Raw genomic sequence first — 16,338 nt, 5'->3', positions numbered from 1 at the left:
TTTGCGTCGATATTTCTTCCTTCTTTTTTTAAGAACAACTGTCCAACTGTTCTAACATTCATAGCTTTTTAAGAATGTCATGACTAAGAGGTCTGAGAGCACAATTCCGGACACAGTATTTGTAAGTTGAACAACTTAGTAAGTTTAAACCTAATAATTGTAGGCTTTTTTTTTATCGACATACTACTATAGGTAAATAATTGAAATTGTTATACCTCTGTCAGTGGTGAATATTGACTCCAATTGGAAATGTTATTTGTCTTAGCAGAGAACTCACCGTTCCAAGGGTTGTGCATAAAGTGGGCGAACACAGATTTGCGGTCACTGCCGTAAGGGTTGCTGGCCAGTAGCGTGTACTCGCCGTTGTTGATGTGTGTGGGGTTGTCGAGCTGCAGGCAGCCGTGATACTCGTGCTCAGAGTAATCGTGGATCCGGGTGTTGATGAAGGCGCCCTCGGTCAGAGGCTCATTACCCAACAGCCAGTACAGCTTCGGCTGTGGGTTGCCAGACACACTGAAGGGGATGCACCAGTGATGGTCGGAGATGGCGTCCATGAGCTTGCTGATTGTCGGAGCGACTGCCGTCAGCAAGGGAAAGAAGAACAAGGTACACTAAGTTCACATCACATGGTATCTTACGGTATTACACAGTTCGAGCATTATTATTAGATAACTTACAGTGAATGTCGAGTTGCACAAAGGCATTACTCTCCCCTGCTGTGTTGTCAGCACTGCAAATGATTTTGCATTCGTTGTCCAAGGATGAGAGATCTCTGAGTCTGAGTGTGGACGACTGTCCCGAAGTCACAATCTGAGAAAGAGAGTAATAGAGACATGAGGAGCAGCATCATAAAGTCTTGTAATGGTCTATGTAATGTCACAGCATTATTGTTTCTATCTAGCATCGTTTTAAAGATATTGTTGCACATAACCAGGGAAGGACTTTACGCTCAGCCTGTACATGGGGACTATAAATGGAACTTGCTAAAAATAACTGAAGATCAATTTGCAGACAGATAGCAAGGCATGAATTACCTCATGGCTGGAATTAAGTGGGCAGGTGTTCCAGTTGATATCGGGCGTGGGCATCCCTGAGGCATTACAAGTCAGTGTTAGGTTCGAACCTGCCATCAGGGTTACGCTTTTGGGACGGAGGCTGACTGTAGGGACAACTGTAAAGGGGGGAAAAAAAAAGACAAATGAATTGAAATTATGTTTAACCAGAGGTGTCAAATTCATGGATGAAGAATAGTTCATGCTTTTTTATCAAAGCAACCCTGGACCCGAGGTGTCTCTTGACACTCCTAGGATTGCCTGGTCAGGGTCATTCCCATGTGCTGCTGCGGCAATACAACCATATCCATGACCTAACCTGTCAGCGCCTGAAATCCTACTTTCCAAGCCCGAAATTGTGACCAAAGTCGAGTTGGATTAACAAAAAAGTCAAATGAAATCCAAGTTGACTGTTCACACTGATGTTCCGTTGCAAATCCTCAGATCTGTGTAGTTCACACTGTGAAAAAACCACTGATTTGGGCCACTTTTCCCTGCAGTGAGAACATACCCAAAATCTGCCCTGGAAACCATCAAATAGTTGTATAATCTTTGTGAAAATCTTACACAAAACCTACTTGACCTCGATCAAGCTGTGCACTAATGACACTTAACCTGTGTTGCAAGCTGGAGTGAATAAAAACAGCATGCTTGCATTCATTACTGGCCATTTTCTTCTCGATCTGAGAGGACACAGAAAGAGAAAGCATTTGGCCAAAACCCAGAAGATGCCCATGGAGCAGCGTCATTGCTAAATGTCTCTTTGTCTTTGTATTCTGGGGATACTCTCTCTCTCTCTTGCTCACTCACACTCTCTGCCTCTGTCTCTCCCCCAGCCTTCCTTATGCTCTCAGTTACTTGTTCTCTCTTTCTCCATCCCTTTAGGCAAGAATTGCTTAAAATAGACAGCTGGGGATCAATAAGTATCAGGGTCTTCAGCCCCCAGTTCGAGGATTATGGCTGGATGAGACATGGCTTGTCCAGCGACCACAGATTACGTCGATGGAAGAAGATTTCCAGTTTTTCAAGACATTTTGAATGTCTATGAAGGGCGTTCAAATCAAACCGAGACTTTTAATTAGTGCAGAATACAGTTATAAGACCATAAACAAGCTGTATTTCTATATACAATCCCCTGCTACACTGATGCACTTATCCCACCATTTAAATTTTCAAAGTTTTCTCAGTGTGCTGGATTCATGATCGGACTCCCTGCATCATATCTGAAAAGCTGGCCTCCCAAGAACTCCGTCATTGGCCCAAACATTTGGAAATGGCTTAGGGCAAGATCAAGACTGTAAGGGGGATGTGGCACTAACTCCCAGTCGAGTTCCTGTAACGTGTAAGTGAGGTTGGTGAACAGTGTGTACAGTTCCCACAGACCGATAGATCTCTAGGATCAGATGTTCCTCTCGTTGAATGTTCCCAGTGAGCTCCTTGCCACCTGGGGTAGGATCATCATTCTCAGACGTACTTCTTTAAAAACGTTTGCAGCATTCATGTTTTCATTTCGTCAAACGTTTCTTATCCTCCGTTTATAAGAAACTTCATCACAAGTCGTGATTTGACTTTAACGCCCCTTGTAGTAATTGTACATCAAGCTGACTGAACTTGTTTTCTCATTTATAATCAGCATTATAAACAGCATTCCAGATTTTACAAACACGGATAAATTGACTTACTAATTCATACCAGACAATAACACAAAAATGATACTGAATGTTGTGAAGGCAGATGCTAGTTAGTTCTGTTTCATTCAAATGAGATAAGGCTAAGCAAGCTTTGCTAGCTTTTAAAGAAAAATAACATTTAGAGCAAGATATACCTTAACATAACAAGCTAAGCATATGTGAGCTAAGCATATGTGACGTGAATGCTGACAGTTTGGGTTAGGATTAGTTCCAAAAGCCATTCGACAAACATCTTGAGTTTATCTGTCATCTCTTAGCTTCTGATAATGTTTCCGCCTACACTCCTAAAAAGTGTCTCAGGAATTCCTTAGATAGTTAACACTATTGGGTTAAAATCTAAAACCATTCTGTGAATGAACGGGAAATCCTCTCTTTTGTGGTTATACCTTTAAAAATATGCATGAAAATTTAAAGGTTTTTCATTTTAGTTAAAGGCCAATTGGTGCTTCATCGTGTGCAAGTGTGAAATTGTGTGTGCTTTTGTGCCTTGCGATGAATTGGCAGCCTGTCCTGGATGTACTCTCCCTAGCAATATACGTATTAGACAGCAAGTGAACAATCGGTCCTTAAAGGTGGTGTTCCACATGGTGGTGTTTTCAACATTTCCACATGTTGGTTGGAAACTGGAACAATCACGACCTGAGCAACTTTGACAAAGGGATACATTGTGGAACATCACATCAACTGGAACATCATCATTGTGGAACATTACATCATCATCATCATTGTGGAACATCACATCAACTGAAACATCATCATTGTGGAACATCACATCATCATCATCATTGTGGAACATCACATCATCATCATTGTGGAACATCACATCAACTGGAACATCACGACCTGAGCAACTTTGACAAAGGGATACATTGTGATGGCTTGGCGGCTAGATCAGAATATGTCCAAAATGAAATGTCTTGTGGAGTGTTCCTGATATACACTGTTTAGTACCTAGCAAAAGTGGTCCAAGAAAGGACAACCTGTGAACCGGTGACAATGTTATCATCACCCGTGAAGTAAATGGAGAGCGAAGGCTTGTCCATCTGGTCCAATCCCACAGAAGAGCTACTGTAGCCCAAACTGCTCAAAAAGTTAATGCTGGCTAAGATAGAGAAGTGGGGCTGGATGGCAACAGACTGGTCGGAGTGGCCATGCTGACCCTGGTCCACCTACTCTGGGAACGTGATCACCAGAACTGGGCCATGCAGAAATGGAAAAGGGTGGCCTGGTTTGATTTTACATCTCATGAACTGCCTGGGGCATGTGTGCATCCCTTACCTATAAAAGGTTGAGGCAGTGTGATGAAAACCTTCAATCATGTGGATGCTACTTTGACACTCTGAACATAGTTGCAGACCATGTACACCCATTCATGGCATCAGCATTCCCTAAAGGCAGTGACCTCTTTCAGCAGAGTAATACGTCCAACCATACTGTGAAAAAATAGTTCAGGAACAGTTTGAGGGATATGGCAAAGAGTTCAAGATCTCCAACCCAGTAAGCATCTGTGGGGTGTACTTGTCAAACAAGTTTGATCCATGGAGACCCTACCTAATGACTAACAGGACTGCTGTTAGCCTTGGCGCCAGATGACACAGCAGACCTTCAGTAGTCATGTGAAGCCCACGGCTCAACGAGTCAGAGCTGCTAAGGTAGACAGGGTGACCTACACAAAATTAGGCAGGTGGTTTTAATGTTATGGCTCATGTATGTATATATATGATAATACTCAGTAGGGCCTCCCTTTGCTCTTAAAACAGGCTCAAATCTTTGTGACATGAATTCCACAAGATATTGGAAACATTCCTTTGAGATGTTGATATTATTGCATCACACATTTCCTGCTGATTTATCGGGTGCACTTTTAGGCTGCAAAAAAAAGGTGTTTTATTGGATTTCAGATTCAGATCCAGTGACTGGGAAGGCCATGCACATGGTGCAATATCATGATGGAAGTAGCCATAGGAAAATAGGTCAATTGTGGTTTTGAAGAAAGAAGGGGTGCACATGATTAGCAACAACGCTCAAAAAGGCAGACCAGTCATTTGTGTCCTTCAGGAGAATTTTTAATTTCTTAGACCAGGCCACATTTTCAGTCTTCAGCCGTGCAGATTTAGTGATCATTTGTTCACTGCATCCCTAGTTTTCTTGTCCCTGGCTGACAAAAGTGAAAGTGGACATGGCCTTCTGCTGTTGTAGCTCACATGCCTCAAAATGTTACACGTTGTGCATTCTGAGATACTTATCTGCTCACGCAAAGTCCAGAAGAAAGAGTGGTTATCTGAGTCTTTCTGTCAGCTCAGAACAGTCTGGACATTCTCCATTGATGTCTCTCATCAACAGTCCACAGAACTGCCTCTCACTGGGTGCTTTTCTTTTTTCTCTTCATTACAACATCCCGAGTATAACTTTAAAATCCCAGGAGTTATCAGCAGTTATAAAAACACTCAAACCGGCCATCATGCCATAGTCAAAATCACTGAGGTCACATTTTTCCCCTTGTACTGACAGCCGATGTGAACATTACACAAAGCTGCTGGTCCGGATCTGCATGATTTTATGGATGCTGTCGCAGAACCAGCTCGTAAAAGAGCATGTGTACAAGTGTTCTTATTAAAGTGGCCAGTGAGTGTAGCTATATCTATCTGATAAACTATAATAGTGCTCCATAAAGCTGGAATACTCCGAGAACTTATAATGAAATGTAGGATAAATGTCACTATTTACTATAATCCCACATGATGTCCTGATTAATCTATTCTGCAAATGTGATATTTGTTTGCTTTATAATTTCTTTCTCATTATATAATTTAATTTAGTAATGCAACATGGAAACAATTCTATATTAATTTATATAGAAATGTAGTGCGTACTTAACAGGATGTATTGTAAGCTATCAAAGTGCAATGAGTGAATAATTTAACATTTACTTCAATTAAATCCTCAATAATGTAAATAATAATAATAATAATAATAAAAGTATATATATTTATATAATAATAATAATAATAATGTTGTAAAGACAAGTTGCGTTGAGAAATCTATGAATATTATATATAATTATGAATATAAAACATACATATTACAATAATAATAATATAATGAAGACATGTAATTATTGTATATATTGTTGATTTTCTAACTGTACACAGATCACCGGTCTTTTTAATGGTGCATTTGTGTTAAATCCATAATTCTTTTTTTTATTATTTTATTTATTCACTTCCAAGCCCTGAGCGCAATACATTTTTACTGAGGATTCATAATTGTATATTTTTATTAAGGAAAAGTAAATTTATATTAAATAAATATTTATTCAATTTATTTATTCTCTTATTATTCTTAGTCTTTTTTATTAATTCTATTATTATTAATGTATTAATTAGAATGAATTCTTATTATTTCTATAATATAATTATATTATTTTCTTATTATTCTTTCTCTTATTATTAATTCTAATTTAACTGACTAAGCCTAACTGAAATGTTGCTTGTTTGAAGGCGACTCCCAGTACCATTTTAGTACACAAATTCATTGTTCATAGTTACAGCAATATCCGTAATATTGATACGAAAAAATAAATTAATAACCCATAAAGGTTAGCGTAATTTTCTCCTACAACTGAAAATTATAACTGATTATATATAATAATATGATTCTTTGTTTTGGGATGCCTTTCTTTACATGATTAAGTTATAAAAGAATTCATATAGCACATTATCAGAGCAATATTTAGTTTGCAAAAATGCTTACTAATATTACCCCAACATTATTTTAGATGGGTTCACCGGTTGAAAAAAAAAAAACCCTATGTGCAATTGCTATAAATCTGTTCCAGGCTTGTAACCAACCTGGTCCAGTGGCATGTTAAAGCACAATTCTGGACAAATCTCTTTATCTGGAACATCGCAGTTCAACGAAAACCAGGAATGCTTCTTTTATTCAATCGGAGTCCTACCACAGTTGGGCAGAGTGAGCTTGGACAGATGCCTCCTCCTCCCTCGTTCCTCCACGCACATGAGCTCGGCTGCTTCAGACTCATCGCCTTTCCACTGCTTCAACCACATGTTCTCGCAGGAACACTGCAGCGGGTTTCCAGACAGCAGCCTGAAAAACACCATGCATATGAGGATACGAGCATAAACACACATGCACACACAGGCTTTTACAAATATGGGGGAAAAAAGTGGCGGTCTGGGAAAACCCCATCGGATATTACTGTGGTTAAAGTCTGGAACGAAATTGACCAAAATCGGGATTTTCTGCCATTGCTATACTTTGACATCTGTAGTTTCTGGTAAACAGAAATGCTTTTTACCCACATTATGTAGAGATATTTCAATTTAGGCTACTTTATAACCTTTCGTTGGCTTTCTGCCTATAAAGATACTGAGCCAGTTTAACAAGCACAGTAAGAAAAACAGGCCTAAAGATGTCTGGCTGAGAGTGATTTCCGTACACAGGGTTTTTTTTTTTTTCAAGTTGGTGGACAGCTACGTGCCAGAGCAAAATGGGCACAAGCCTAATCAATTAAATTTGTAAGCAGATACCGGCAATCTGAATGTCCGCTACACTTCTGCGCCATCACGTCCTCATCAAAAAGGAGAACAGCACTTACAGACGAGAAGAGTTTAAAAAAATGCTTTAATGACCCGTTAATCACGAGATATTCAGTCAACAGACCAAAACTGGTTGGATAAAAACGAATCTCCACGAATCACCTTTAATGAGACAGAGACTGATGTGGCTGGTTATGTTTATAATCCATGTAAGAACTCATTTCCTTTCGCCAACTTTTAATTGTAATGTCGTTTTCCAACAAGTAGATTAAATTATGATTAAACATGTACAGGTAGATGTGGGACTGAAAATGCACTCTTTAAATGTAATAGCATGCATAGATTTCAATTCTTGTTGACATGCATGCTACAGGGAAATATATATTCTAGTAATTTTCAAAAATATACAGTATAGAATTAAAACGTCACACAGCCTAGCGATGTGAAGGTTTTTTCCAGACCACTACATACACATTGTTAATATAACTCACAGGTAAGAAATGTTCAGATGGTGAACCGTCTTCCAGGAGAGTGATGACAGATTGTTATCCTTCAGGTTCCTGCACATGACAATTACAATTATCACTGCAACTACAACTAAACATGCTAGGAGGACACTTTGTAATTAATTCTTGTTATCCGTTTTTTTGTCTCTAGGGAAACCATGCAAAATGAAACATAGTGATGAGAATATATCGCACATACAGGTACTGCAGTTTGACGTTGCTCTGAAATGCTTGCCGTGACACGTATGTAAGCCGAGTGTTGATCACTGTCCTGTAGGGGAAATGATAAATTTAATGTCAATCTATATAGACATGAAGAAGTTGAATTGGAAGTGTAATCTCAAGCCTACTTACAGGTTTCTGAGGTTTCGGTAGAAGGTCAGGTCTTTATCGTTGATGGAAGAGAAGCTGCTCTGGTTAGAAATGTATCTGTCAATCAGACAAAAAAAAGAGGAAAAGAACAGATCTTACAAGGAAATAAAATAACGAAATACTGCATTGCCGTTGAAATCTGTAGGCATGAATCACTTACACATGATAAAATGCTCCAGCTTAAGGAATTCAAGTCTGATAGCATAAATACTTCTCTGAAGGCTAAAGTGGCACAACTAGAATTTTTTTTTACTAATCAAAATATTATCTATTAAATACTGTTAAAAAAAGAAACTCCTATAACCAATAAGTAGTATGAAACATAAACCTGAGCTCATACTGTGAATTATTTAACATATGTATTAATTAACTGGGCTTAAAAACTAACATATTAAAGTTATTCTATTTTATCTTTTAATCTCACATTCATGTTTCCAAATGTTCAGCTGCCTGGACGTGTAACCTACATTTCTGAGATACTTTTCTGCTCATCGCAGTTGTAAAGAGTGATTATTTTCATTGTCATAGCCTTCTTGTCAGCTTAAACCAGTCCAACCAATCTCTTTTGACATCTGTCATCAACGACACTGACAATCAAACAAGGCATTTTTCCCACAGAACTGCACAAACTCTAGAGACTATTGTGTGTGAAAATCCCAGGGGATCAGCAGTTTGAGAAATGCTCAAGTCAGCCATTCTGGCACTAACAACTATCAAACAGACCCAGTAACTGAGATCACACTTTTCCCTGTCAAAATATTTAATATGAACATCAACTAAAGCTCTTGAGCTGTACATGCATCTCCTTACTTACGGTAATGTTTTATTTTATCGTTGTGCAACTGCATGTTTGTTTTTTTTTTTTATTATTTTGAAAATAAAAATAAAGTAAATTTTTAATACTTTTATTTTTATATTGCATGCATTTCTTTATTGCATACATTTCATTACATTGGTTTTACTTTTTTCATCATTTGATTGCACAGCGCCTTGACCTGACATGGCTATTACATATGCTGTAAAAATAAACCGTAATTATCATTATAATTCTATTTATAAAAATACTGAAAACTACTGGAAAATGCTAAAAAAAATCATTGAAATTGCGTTCACAGTAATTAGATGTAATCATAAAACTTTTACAGAATTTTTAGCATGTATAAAATACTCTTACATTATTTTATCCCAGTTACCTTATTTTTTTTGATGATCATGTGAAAGCCCTGCTTTATTAAACACCTCTTACATCAATACTAATCACGGGATTAATCGAATGCTCACTGTCTAGGACGATTAAACATTTAAGGATTTGTTTGCACAATTCTAGGCCAATTGTATATTATGCATCAACTAAACCTCATGCTTTTTTGTGGCTTCTCTTGGATCCGTGGTAAACAAGGTCGTTACGCCTTTGCTATGGTTTCCTTTCATGTTGCTGCTAAATTTACTGTTTCAATCATTCTGTTTTAGTGAATGAAATGTTTAAACAAACAGGTAATTTTCTAAAAAGCTATTTTTCTGAAGAGCATTAGGGGCGACAGTGCATCATTGTCCTTGATCCAAGAACCAGCAGTGATATTAAGATGATCTAAATAGATTCTAATTGCATCACTTGTAAAAAAACAAACAAAATTAATTAATTCAGATCTACAATTAAATGTATTACATTTTAAAAATAAATAGACTTTCTTGGTTTACAGCCTTTGAAATCACGTTCCCTTTTTCACAACCAAACATACTTTTGTCAATCACAGATTTAATCCAAACCTGCTTCTATTAGTTCAAATAAAGGCTGAATTAAGGCGTATAGAGTATAATCATGCAATCAAAATGTGTATTATGGAATTAACTTCAGGGTGTCTCCAAGCTCTCCATACATAGTGCCAAGTTAACACTTTTAACAAAAAGATCTTCCAAAATTTTTCATAGTTTGGATGATAGTTATACACCACGGTGTACCATAAACAACAGCACAAAGATCATTTAAAAGAACTCATTCAAAGTGCAATGTGCAATGCAGATGTGCTAACACGAGTTTATAATGAATGTGAGAGACGACTCCGTATGTGATTGCAAAATGACTGTTTTGAGCATGAAGTTAGATTTTGTTAAAAAGGGTTCATTTTCATTATACGTAAAGACACAGCCTGTATAATAACATGTATATGTATAGGATTATATTAAATGAAATAAAAGGTTGTATATAAAAATAAAATTGAAGTTGATTTTGATTTGTGTTAAATTGGTTAAGTAAGAGTTTGATATATAGACATAGAAATAATTGCTATGTAATAAGCAATATAAACAAAGTAATGATTAGTTTAAACTACTTTATATACATGGTATGCTGAATAATTCCATTTCACTGGGAAATGCACCATAATCTTCAGTGTGTGTATAAATACTGTACAAACAAACTGTAAAAATTTTAAACATTGTAAAAGTTGTCTGTGTTGTCTTGTGTGTGTTCATACATACTACATTGCCTCTCATTAAAGCTTTCATTATAGATGAATTTAACCTGTTTATAGACAGGTTTTACCCGAGGTCTACACACTATAAGCTGGGCTCATGCTGTGCATTACATCAGGAATTTCTGTCATCTGTTTAACAACAACATGCCAACACCCGCCTCTACCCCAAAACAAACAAACAAACAAACAACAAACAAAAAAGCCCTTAAAACTCTTTCCTCTTTTTAAGCTCTCATAACAGAATAACAGACTGTTGCAGTGATATCTTCTGCATATTTCTTTTTCAGCATGCAGAAATGCACTGGATGAAAAGCTGTCTGACTTTCATGTCATTTTCTTTCCTGCTTGTCCTTGATGACAGAGGAACAAGTGATTAATGAACAGCACGCTCACGCTGAGTGCGGTTATTATTATTATTGTTATTATTATTAATAGATCAGTGATGGTGAGAAGCTCGTGAGCGTTTGCATGATGAGCAGAGAAAAGCTGCGCACTCACATGTCGGTGATGTTCTCCATCTCGGGCTCGCTGAGCTCGGGGAAAGCCGCAATGCTGCGCTCGGTGTCGGCGCAGTAAATTCTGAAGCCCGTGCACGTGCAGGTGCCGGGACACGACTCCGCGGGCCTCCACAGCGCGAGCGCCGCCGCCGCCGCGACGCACACCAGCCGCCAGCACCACGCCATGCCTGAACCGGAGCCCCGCGCGCGCGCAGCAGGTTTACCCCCGCTTCTGCGACGCCAGATTTATCGACGCCACTTGTTGTCTTCACGCGTGTCTCTATTGTTATTATTTTTTATTATTATTCGTGTTTTATTTTTATTTTTTATTTTAAATCCTTTCCTGGAGTGCGGTCTTCTCTCTTTCTAACTGTTCCTCCTTGTCCGGAACGTGCGTTCTGACCTCCCGCGAGCTCGAGACGTGTGGAGAGAGCGCGCGCGCGCGTCGCGTCGGGAAGAAGCGCCGCTTGTCGGAGGAGCGGATGCGCGAGCGCGACCGAGTGGGAGGAGCGGAGGCGCGCGGAGGAGAGGCAGCGCGAGTGATGGATTCTGGACAGCGCATTACGTAGTGCTAAGGCAGCACGCATCTATTAGGCTTAGACCGAAAACCTGAGAAGAAGAGGTCATGCATTATGAAATCTACTGAGTTATACATAGACTTGTGCACATTATGGTTTTTGCACATCACGGCATTTTTTTTTTCAGGATCTTCAAGGTTGTGCTCAATCATGGTCAGAGTCATGATTAATCCACCATGGGTTTATCCCTAGAAAGCTAGGTGGAAAGTTGGAATGCATGCCAGGACATCACATGGCACATTCATACACATAACAACACAGCAGGGATAGGGGCCAGGGGTGGTTCTGAGGTTAAGGTGATGAATTACTGATTGGAATGTCCCGGGTTCAAACCCCAGCATCACCATGCTGCCACCTTAATCCTCAAATAGTCAGATGTTTAATGAGATGAAAATGAAGTCGCTTTGGATAAGGGCCTCTTCCAAATGTACCAGAGGAGTCGATGTGCCATTTAGTTGTGACCGTTCTTTGTTTATGACATAAACATTGTCACATCTTTAAAGATTGTTAAATCTCTAAGCCTAGGACTACTTAAAGCATTGGACTACTGATCGAAATATCCCAGGTTTAAACCCTACTGCAACTGTTGGGCCCTTAAGCAAGGCCCTTAACCCTCAACTGCTCAGATGTTTAATGAGATAAAAATCGAAGTTGCTCTGGGTAAGGTGTCTGCCAAATGCTGTGAATGTAAACGCTTACTCACTCTCAATCATCATGGGTCATGGGGGCCTGGACCCTATCCCAGGAGACTTAGGGCATGAGGTGGGGTACACCCTGGACAGGGTGCCAATCTATCGCAGGGCACACACAGACACACTCACACTATGGGCAATTTGGGATCACCAATCAGCCTCTGTAGGTCTTTGGACTGTGGGAGGAAACTGGAGTACAGGAGGAAACCCACCAACCACAGGTAGAACATGCAAACTTCATGCACACAAAGGCAGGAATCGAACCCAGACCCTGGAGGTGCAAGGCCACATTGCTTACCACTATACCACCGTGCTGCCCAATGTAAATTCTGGCACAAGAAAATGATCAATGAGAATTTGTTGTGATAAATACTGTTACCGTTACTGTTAAAAGCATGCCCCAAAACCAGCAATTTCCTTAAATAAATTCTTGCTCAACTTTACTCTGTAATGAAACATTTCTATCCTGACGAGAATGGTGTCTTCCAGTATAACTCCGTTATCCGATAACATCAACAGGAACAGAGGGATCACTGAACTTGTAAAGTGATTTATACTGTAGGGGTTGTTAAAGTCAGCAGCTCTCAACACACACTGAGCATTTACGGAAGCTTTCCGAGCAACCTGTCAGATAGAGATGGCCATCACCATCTGAGGGGAAATGTTTTGGAAGAACACAGATCTTTGCTCTAGTAAATCTTCCATATACAGTAATTAATGCTGAAGAGTATTTAAGCTGTTCCTGAGCCTAGCTGTGACTCAACATCATACTAACACACTTGAAGTAGAAAAGTCGCACATAATTTTTGTGTGGAATTTACACATGCATGTTTTTTTCTCTTTACATGTAGATGATTTGTGTGTATTGTACATTCTTTTATTTTCCCATGTGCTTTTTCTCTTCACATGATGATTTTTTTTTTCACATCAAACATTTTTTGTTTAATTCACTTATTTTCATGTGATTGCACTTTTTTTTTTGCAATTTATTGTGTGATTTTATCCATATTACAAATGACTTTTTACAAACAAATGTAATGCTTTATTTACTGTATATACACAGGTATATATATATATATATATATATATATATTTTTTTTTTACACATGGGAACACATGCAAACACATGACATATATCGTGTCATGTGTTTGCTTCTTCTTCTTTTTCTTGCATGTTATATATAATTACTTACAGTATAACTCACAATCACATCTGAAATGTACAGTATGTGCTTTTTCACAAGGTCATTGGTTTCCTTTTATGCATTCAATTCATGTATTTTTGCTTTTTTATTTTTAAGAAAGGAGAACAGATAAAGTGAAGCTGAGTCTAATTCGATCCTGCAGCCTTTATAGACTACACACAGAGATACTTGATGCACCTCAAATGTGATTTACATGCACATTTCCATATGTCACGTAGAATGTTTAGCCTTATTGTGTTAAATAATTTTTTTTTTGGGTAATGTTTAACCATCAGGCAAAATGTCTGACTATGCTAAGCTGGGTGTGGTATTGCTTTATTTACAGACCAACAAAGAAAAACAACATTGACAAAAATACTGCATGAAAATTACAATAATTAATCAAATTTCCATGCTCACCATAATTGTGTATATTTATACCAAAAAAAATCTGCTTCATCGGTTAAATATAGGCTACCAGAATAAAAAACAATTTTAATAAGAAAAAAAAACCAGAAGGAGGCAATAGTGTTAAAAATGTGTATTGCTTTGTTGAGAATGATGATTTCACTTTACACTGTGACTGAATAATTGGCCTGTTTCAGCGCATCATGGGATTTCGTTCAGTAATCTGACATTTATTTAGCTGTAGGACATTTTGCATTACGCTGTTATAAGTTTTTAATGATAAAGGACGCAATACATGTATTTTAGTAAACACATTTAAAAGTCATGTGTTGAGTAAATAGTTATTTTTATTGTCTCTTTAAAACCCCTTAAAAGGGCTCGATTTTCATGATGTCACTTCGAAACCGATTATAAAGCGTAAATCTAATTAAAACAAAGTTGAATCATTCAGTTAAATCACACTTGTTTTATAATAACTAAAGATTATGTCATATTCTTATTTTTTATTTAATTTGCCTAATTGCAATGAGTGATAAAAATACGACTTTGATTAATGATATAATCTGACAGAAAGTTAGGAGATAAACACTTGAGTACTGTTACAAGAAAAAAAAAACACCATAGTGTTGCACTTTGGCCTGATATGAAGTTACTTGAACTAAAGTCAATGTTTAATAACAGCACATCACAAATCATTCTATTATTCTTATAGCAATTTGGCAAGTATCATAATGTTTACTTACTTTAAAAGTACTTTTATGGCTACTTTTTTGTGTTGTGAATGTCCATGAAACAAGTAAGTTCCTGTTATCACTTACAATATAGCAGCTACACATTTCTTCCTTCCAAGGAAGTTTATTCTCTGACTGATGCAAAGCACTAACACTGGAAACTCTTTACTTAAACTCTAACCACAGAAAAGCTTGTCAAATCAATGAATGCGCACATTTTAATCTGTGGTTTAATTTGTGCAGGTTTGCATCTACCATACACACCCATGTCTATGTCTTTACTATAGTAGCTAAAACCTATTAAAACAAGCTTATTCAAAGTTAACCTGTGATGATCCCAACCGAGGTGGCTCTGAGCGAACTGCACTGCTGTCATTCACATTACAGGAACTCAGCTGGGACTTCTTGCAACAACTCTTCGGTAAGGTCATTTCCAATTGTTTGGGCCATTAAAGGAGTTCCTGGGAGGCCAGTGTTGTAAATGTGAATTAGGCATTCTGATCATGTCTCCAGTAGGGGGTTATATAAAGAAATGAAGGTCATTTTTGACTCTTATAACTGCGTTCTTTTATGCTGCACAATCAAAAGTCCCAGTTTGACCCGAACACCTTTGTACGATTTACACAACAATGATGTTGTTCTTTATGGTTGTATGATTACACTATTAGCTTATCCTGGTTCTTTGGCATACAGCCTAATATGTTGGTCAGGTTTCCAGCTTTGGGGTGAATCATCTGACGAAGCTGCTGAGATTTACACAGAGAGCGCGGACTGGAAGCAGATCTGGCAACCTGTGGATGTGCCGTAACTCTTAGTCGCTTTAGGCTCTCTGGTGTGACGTGAGCCATGACGCACAAGGTTTTGCAGGTATGGGGGGGGGTGTAGGAGGACTGTTATGAAAACAGGTGCTTCTCAAGGGGTGGTAGCTACTGTCTAAACACAGCCTTTCCATTTTTAGCGGATACAGTGTGACGTGTCATTCTTATGATGACTTAATGGTCTCTCTCTCTCTCTCTATACTCCACATACTGTATACTAATAACAAAAAAATATATTTGTAGCTCTGAAACATGGTAAGCTAGATCCCCCCCCCCCCATACCTGCAAAACCTTGTGCGTCATGGCTCACGTCACACCAGAGAGCCCCCCCCCCCCCCCCCCCCCCCCCAAAAAAGGTACTTCATATTTGCATGTCTGTTTTTTTTAAATACCTTTAATACATATACTTTATCTGGAAATATAGAACGTATATAAATATAAATAGTATAAGTTTGGTATTGGATTATAAACACCTCTCAGTGTAAATCTATGTGGTTAAAGATACACTTACACACCTTTCTATGCAAAAGATTAAGACACACTCTTAACCTCTCGATGGACGACTCCAGCGACAAGAAATGGTACATCTTAATATTCTTATTGTAGAGATCGAGCTCTGTGTGGCCTAGCAGTAATAGTGCTCACAGTGCAGTAGTGCAATTGGCAATTACACTAAGTGAAAAGTGCTTCAGCTTACGCCGTTGAAGAATGACAGAGTGGAGTATGCTCCTCTGCTACCACCTACTGGTTCCCACTACAGCGGTGTACACAAATCT

At 38.3% G+C, this 16,338-nt stretch overlaps 1 protein-coding gene across 2 annotated transcripts in view; it reads right to left on the bottom strand.

Annotated features, from left to right (window-relative positions):
• ntrk2a (neurotrophic tyrosine kinase, receptor, type 2a) overlaps positions 1 to 11,598 on the bottom strand; it is a 56,676-nt gene extending 45,078 nt beyond the window's left edge. For both annotated transcript variants that reach the window (XM_053504454.1, XM_053504455.1), the window contains exons 1-8: positions 11,153 to 11,598; positions 8,163 to 8,237; positions 8,008 to 8,079; positions 7,794 to 7,862; positions 6,702 to 6,850; positions 1,035 to 1,171; positions 678 to 810; positions 278 to 577 (exon numbers count right to left, since the gene is read on the bottom strand). In XM_053504454.1, coding sequence (XP_053360429.1) covers positions 278 to 577; positions 678 to 810; positions 1,035 to 1,171; positions 6,702 to 6,850; positions 7,794 to 7,862; positions 8,008 to 8,079; positions 8,163 to 8,237; positions 11,153 to 11,337 — 1,120 coding nt within the window. In that variant the 5' untranslated portion in view covers positions 11,338 to 11,598. The remainder of the gene's footprint in view (positions 1 to 277; positions 578 to 677; positions 811 to 1,034; positions 1,172 to 6,701; positions 6,851 to 7,793; positions 7,863 to 8,007; positions 8,080 to 8,162; positions 8,238 to 11,152) is intronic.
• Positions 11,599 to 16,338: the final 4,740 nt, after the last annotated feature.

This window comes from Clarias gariepinus, chromosome 9, assembly GCF_024256425.1.
Source record: "Clarias gariepinus isolate MV-2021 ecotype Netherlands chromosome 9, CGAR_prim_01v2, whole genome shotgun sequence".
Taxonomy (NCBI): domain Eukaryota; kingdom Metazoa; phylum Chordata; class Actinopteri; order Siluriformes; family Clariidae; genus Clarias; species Clarias gariepinus.
This window is presented reverse-complemented; position numbering and strand designations above follow the sequence as displayed.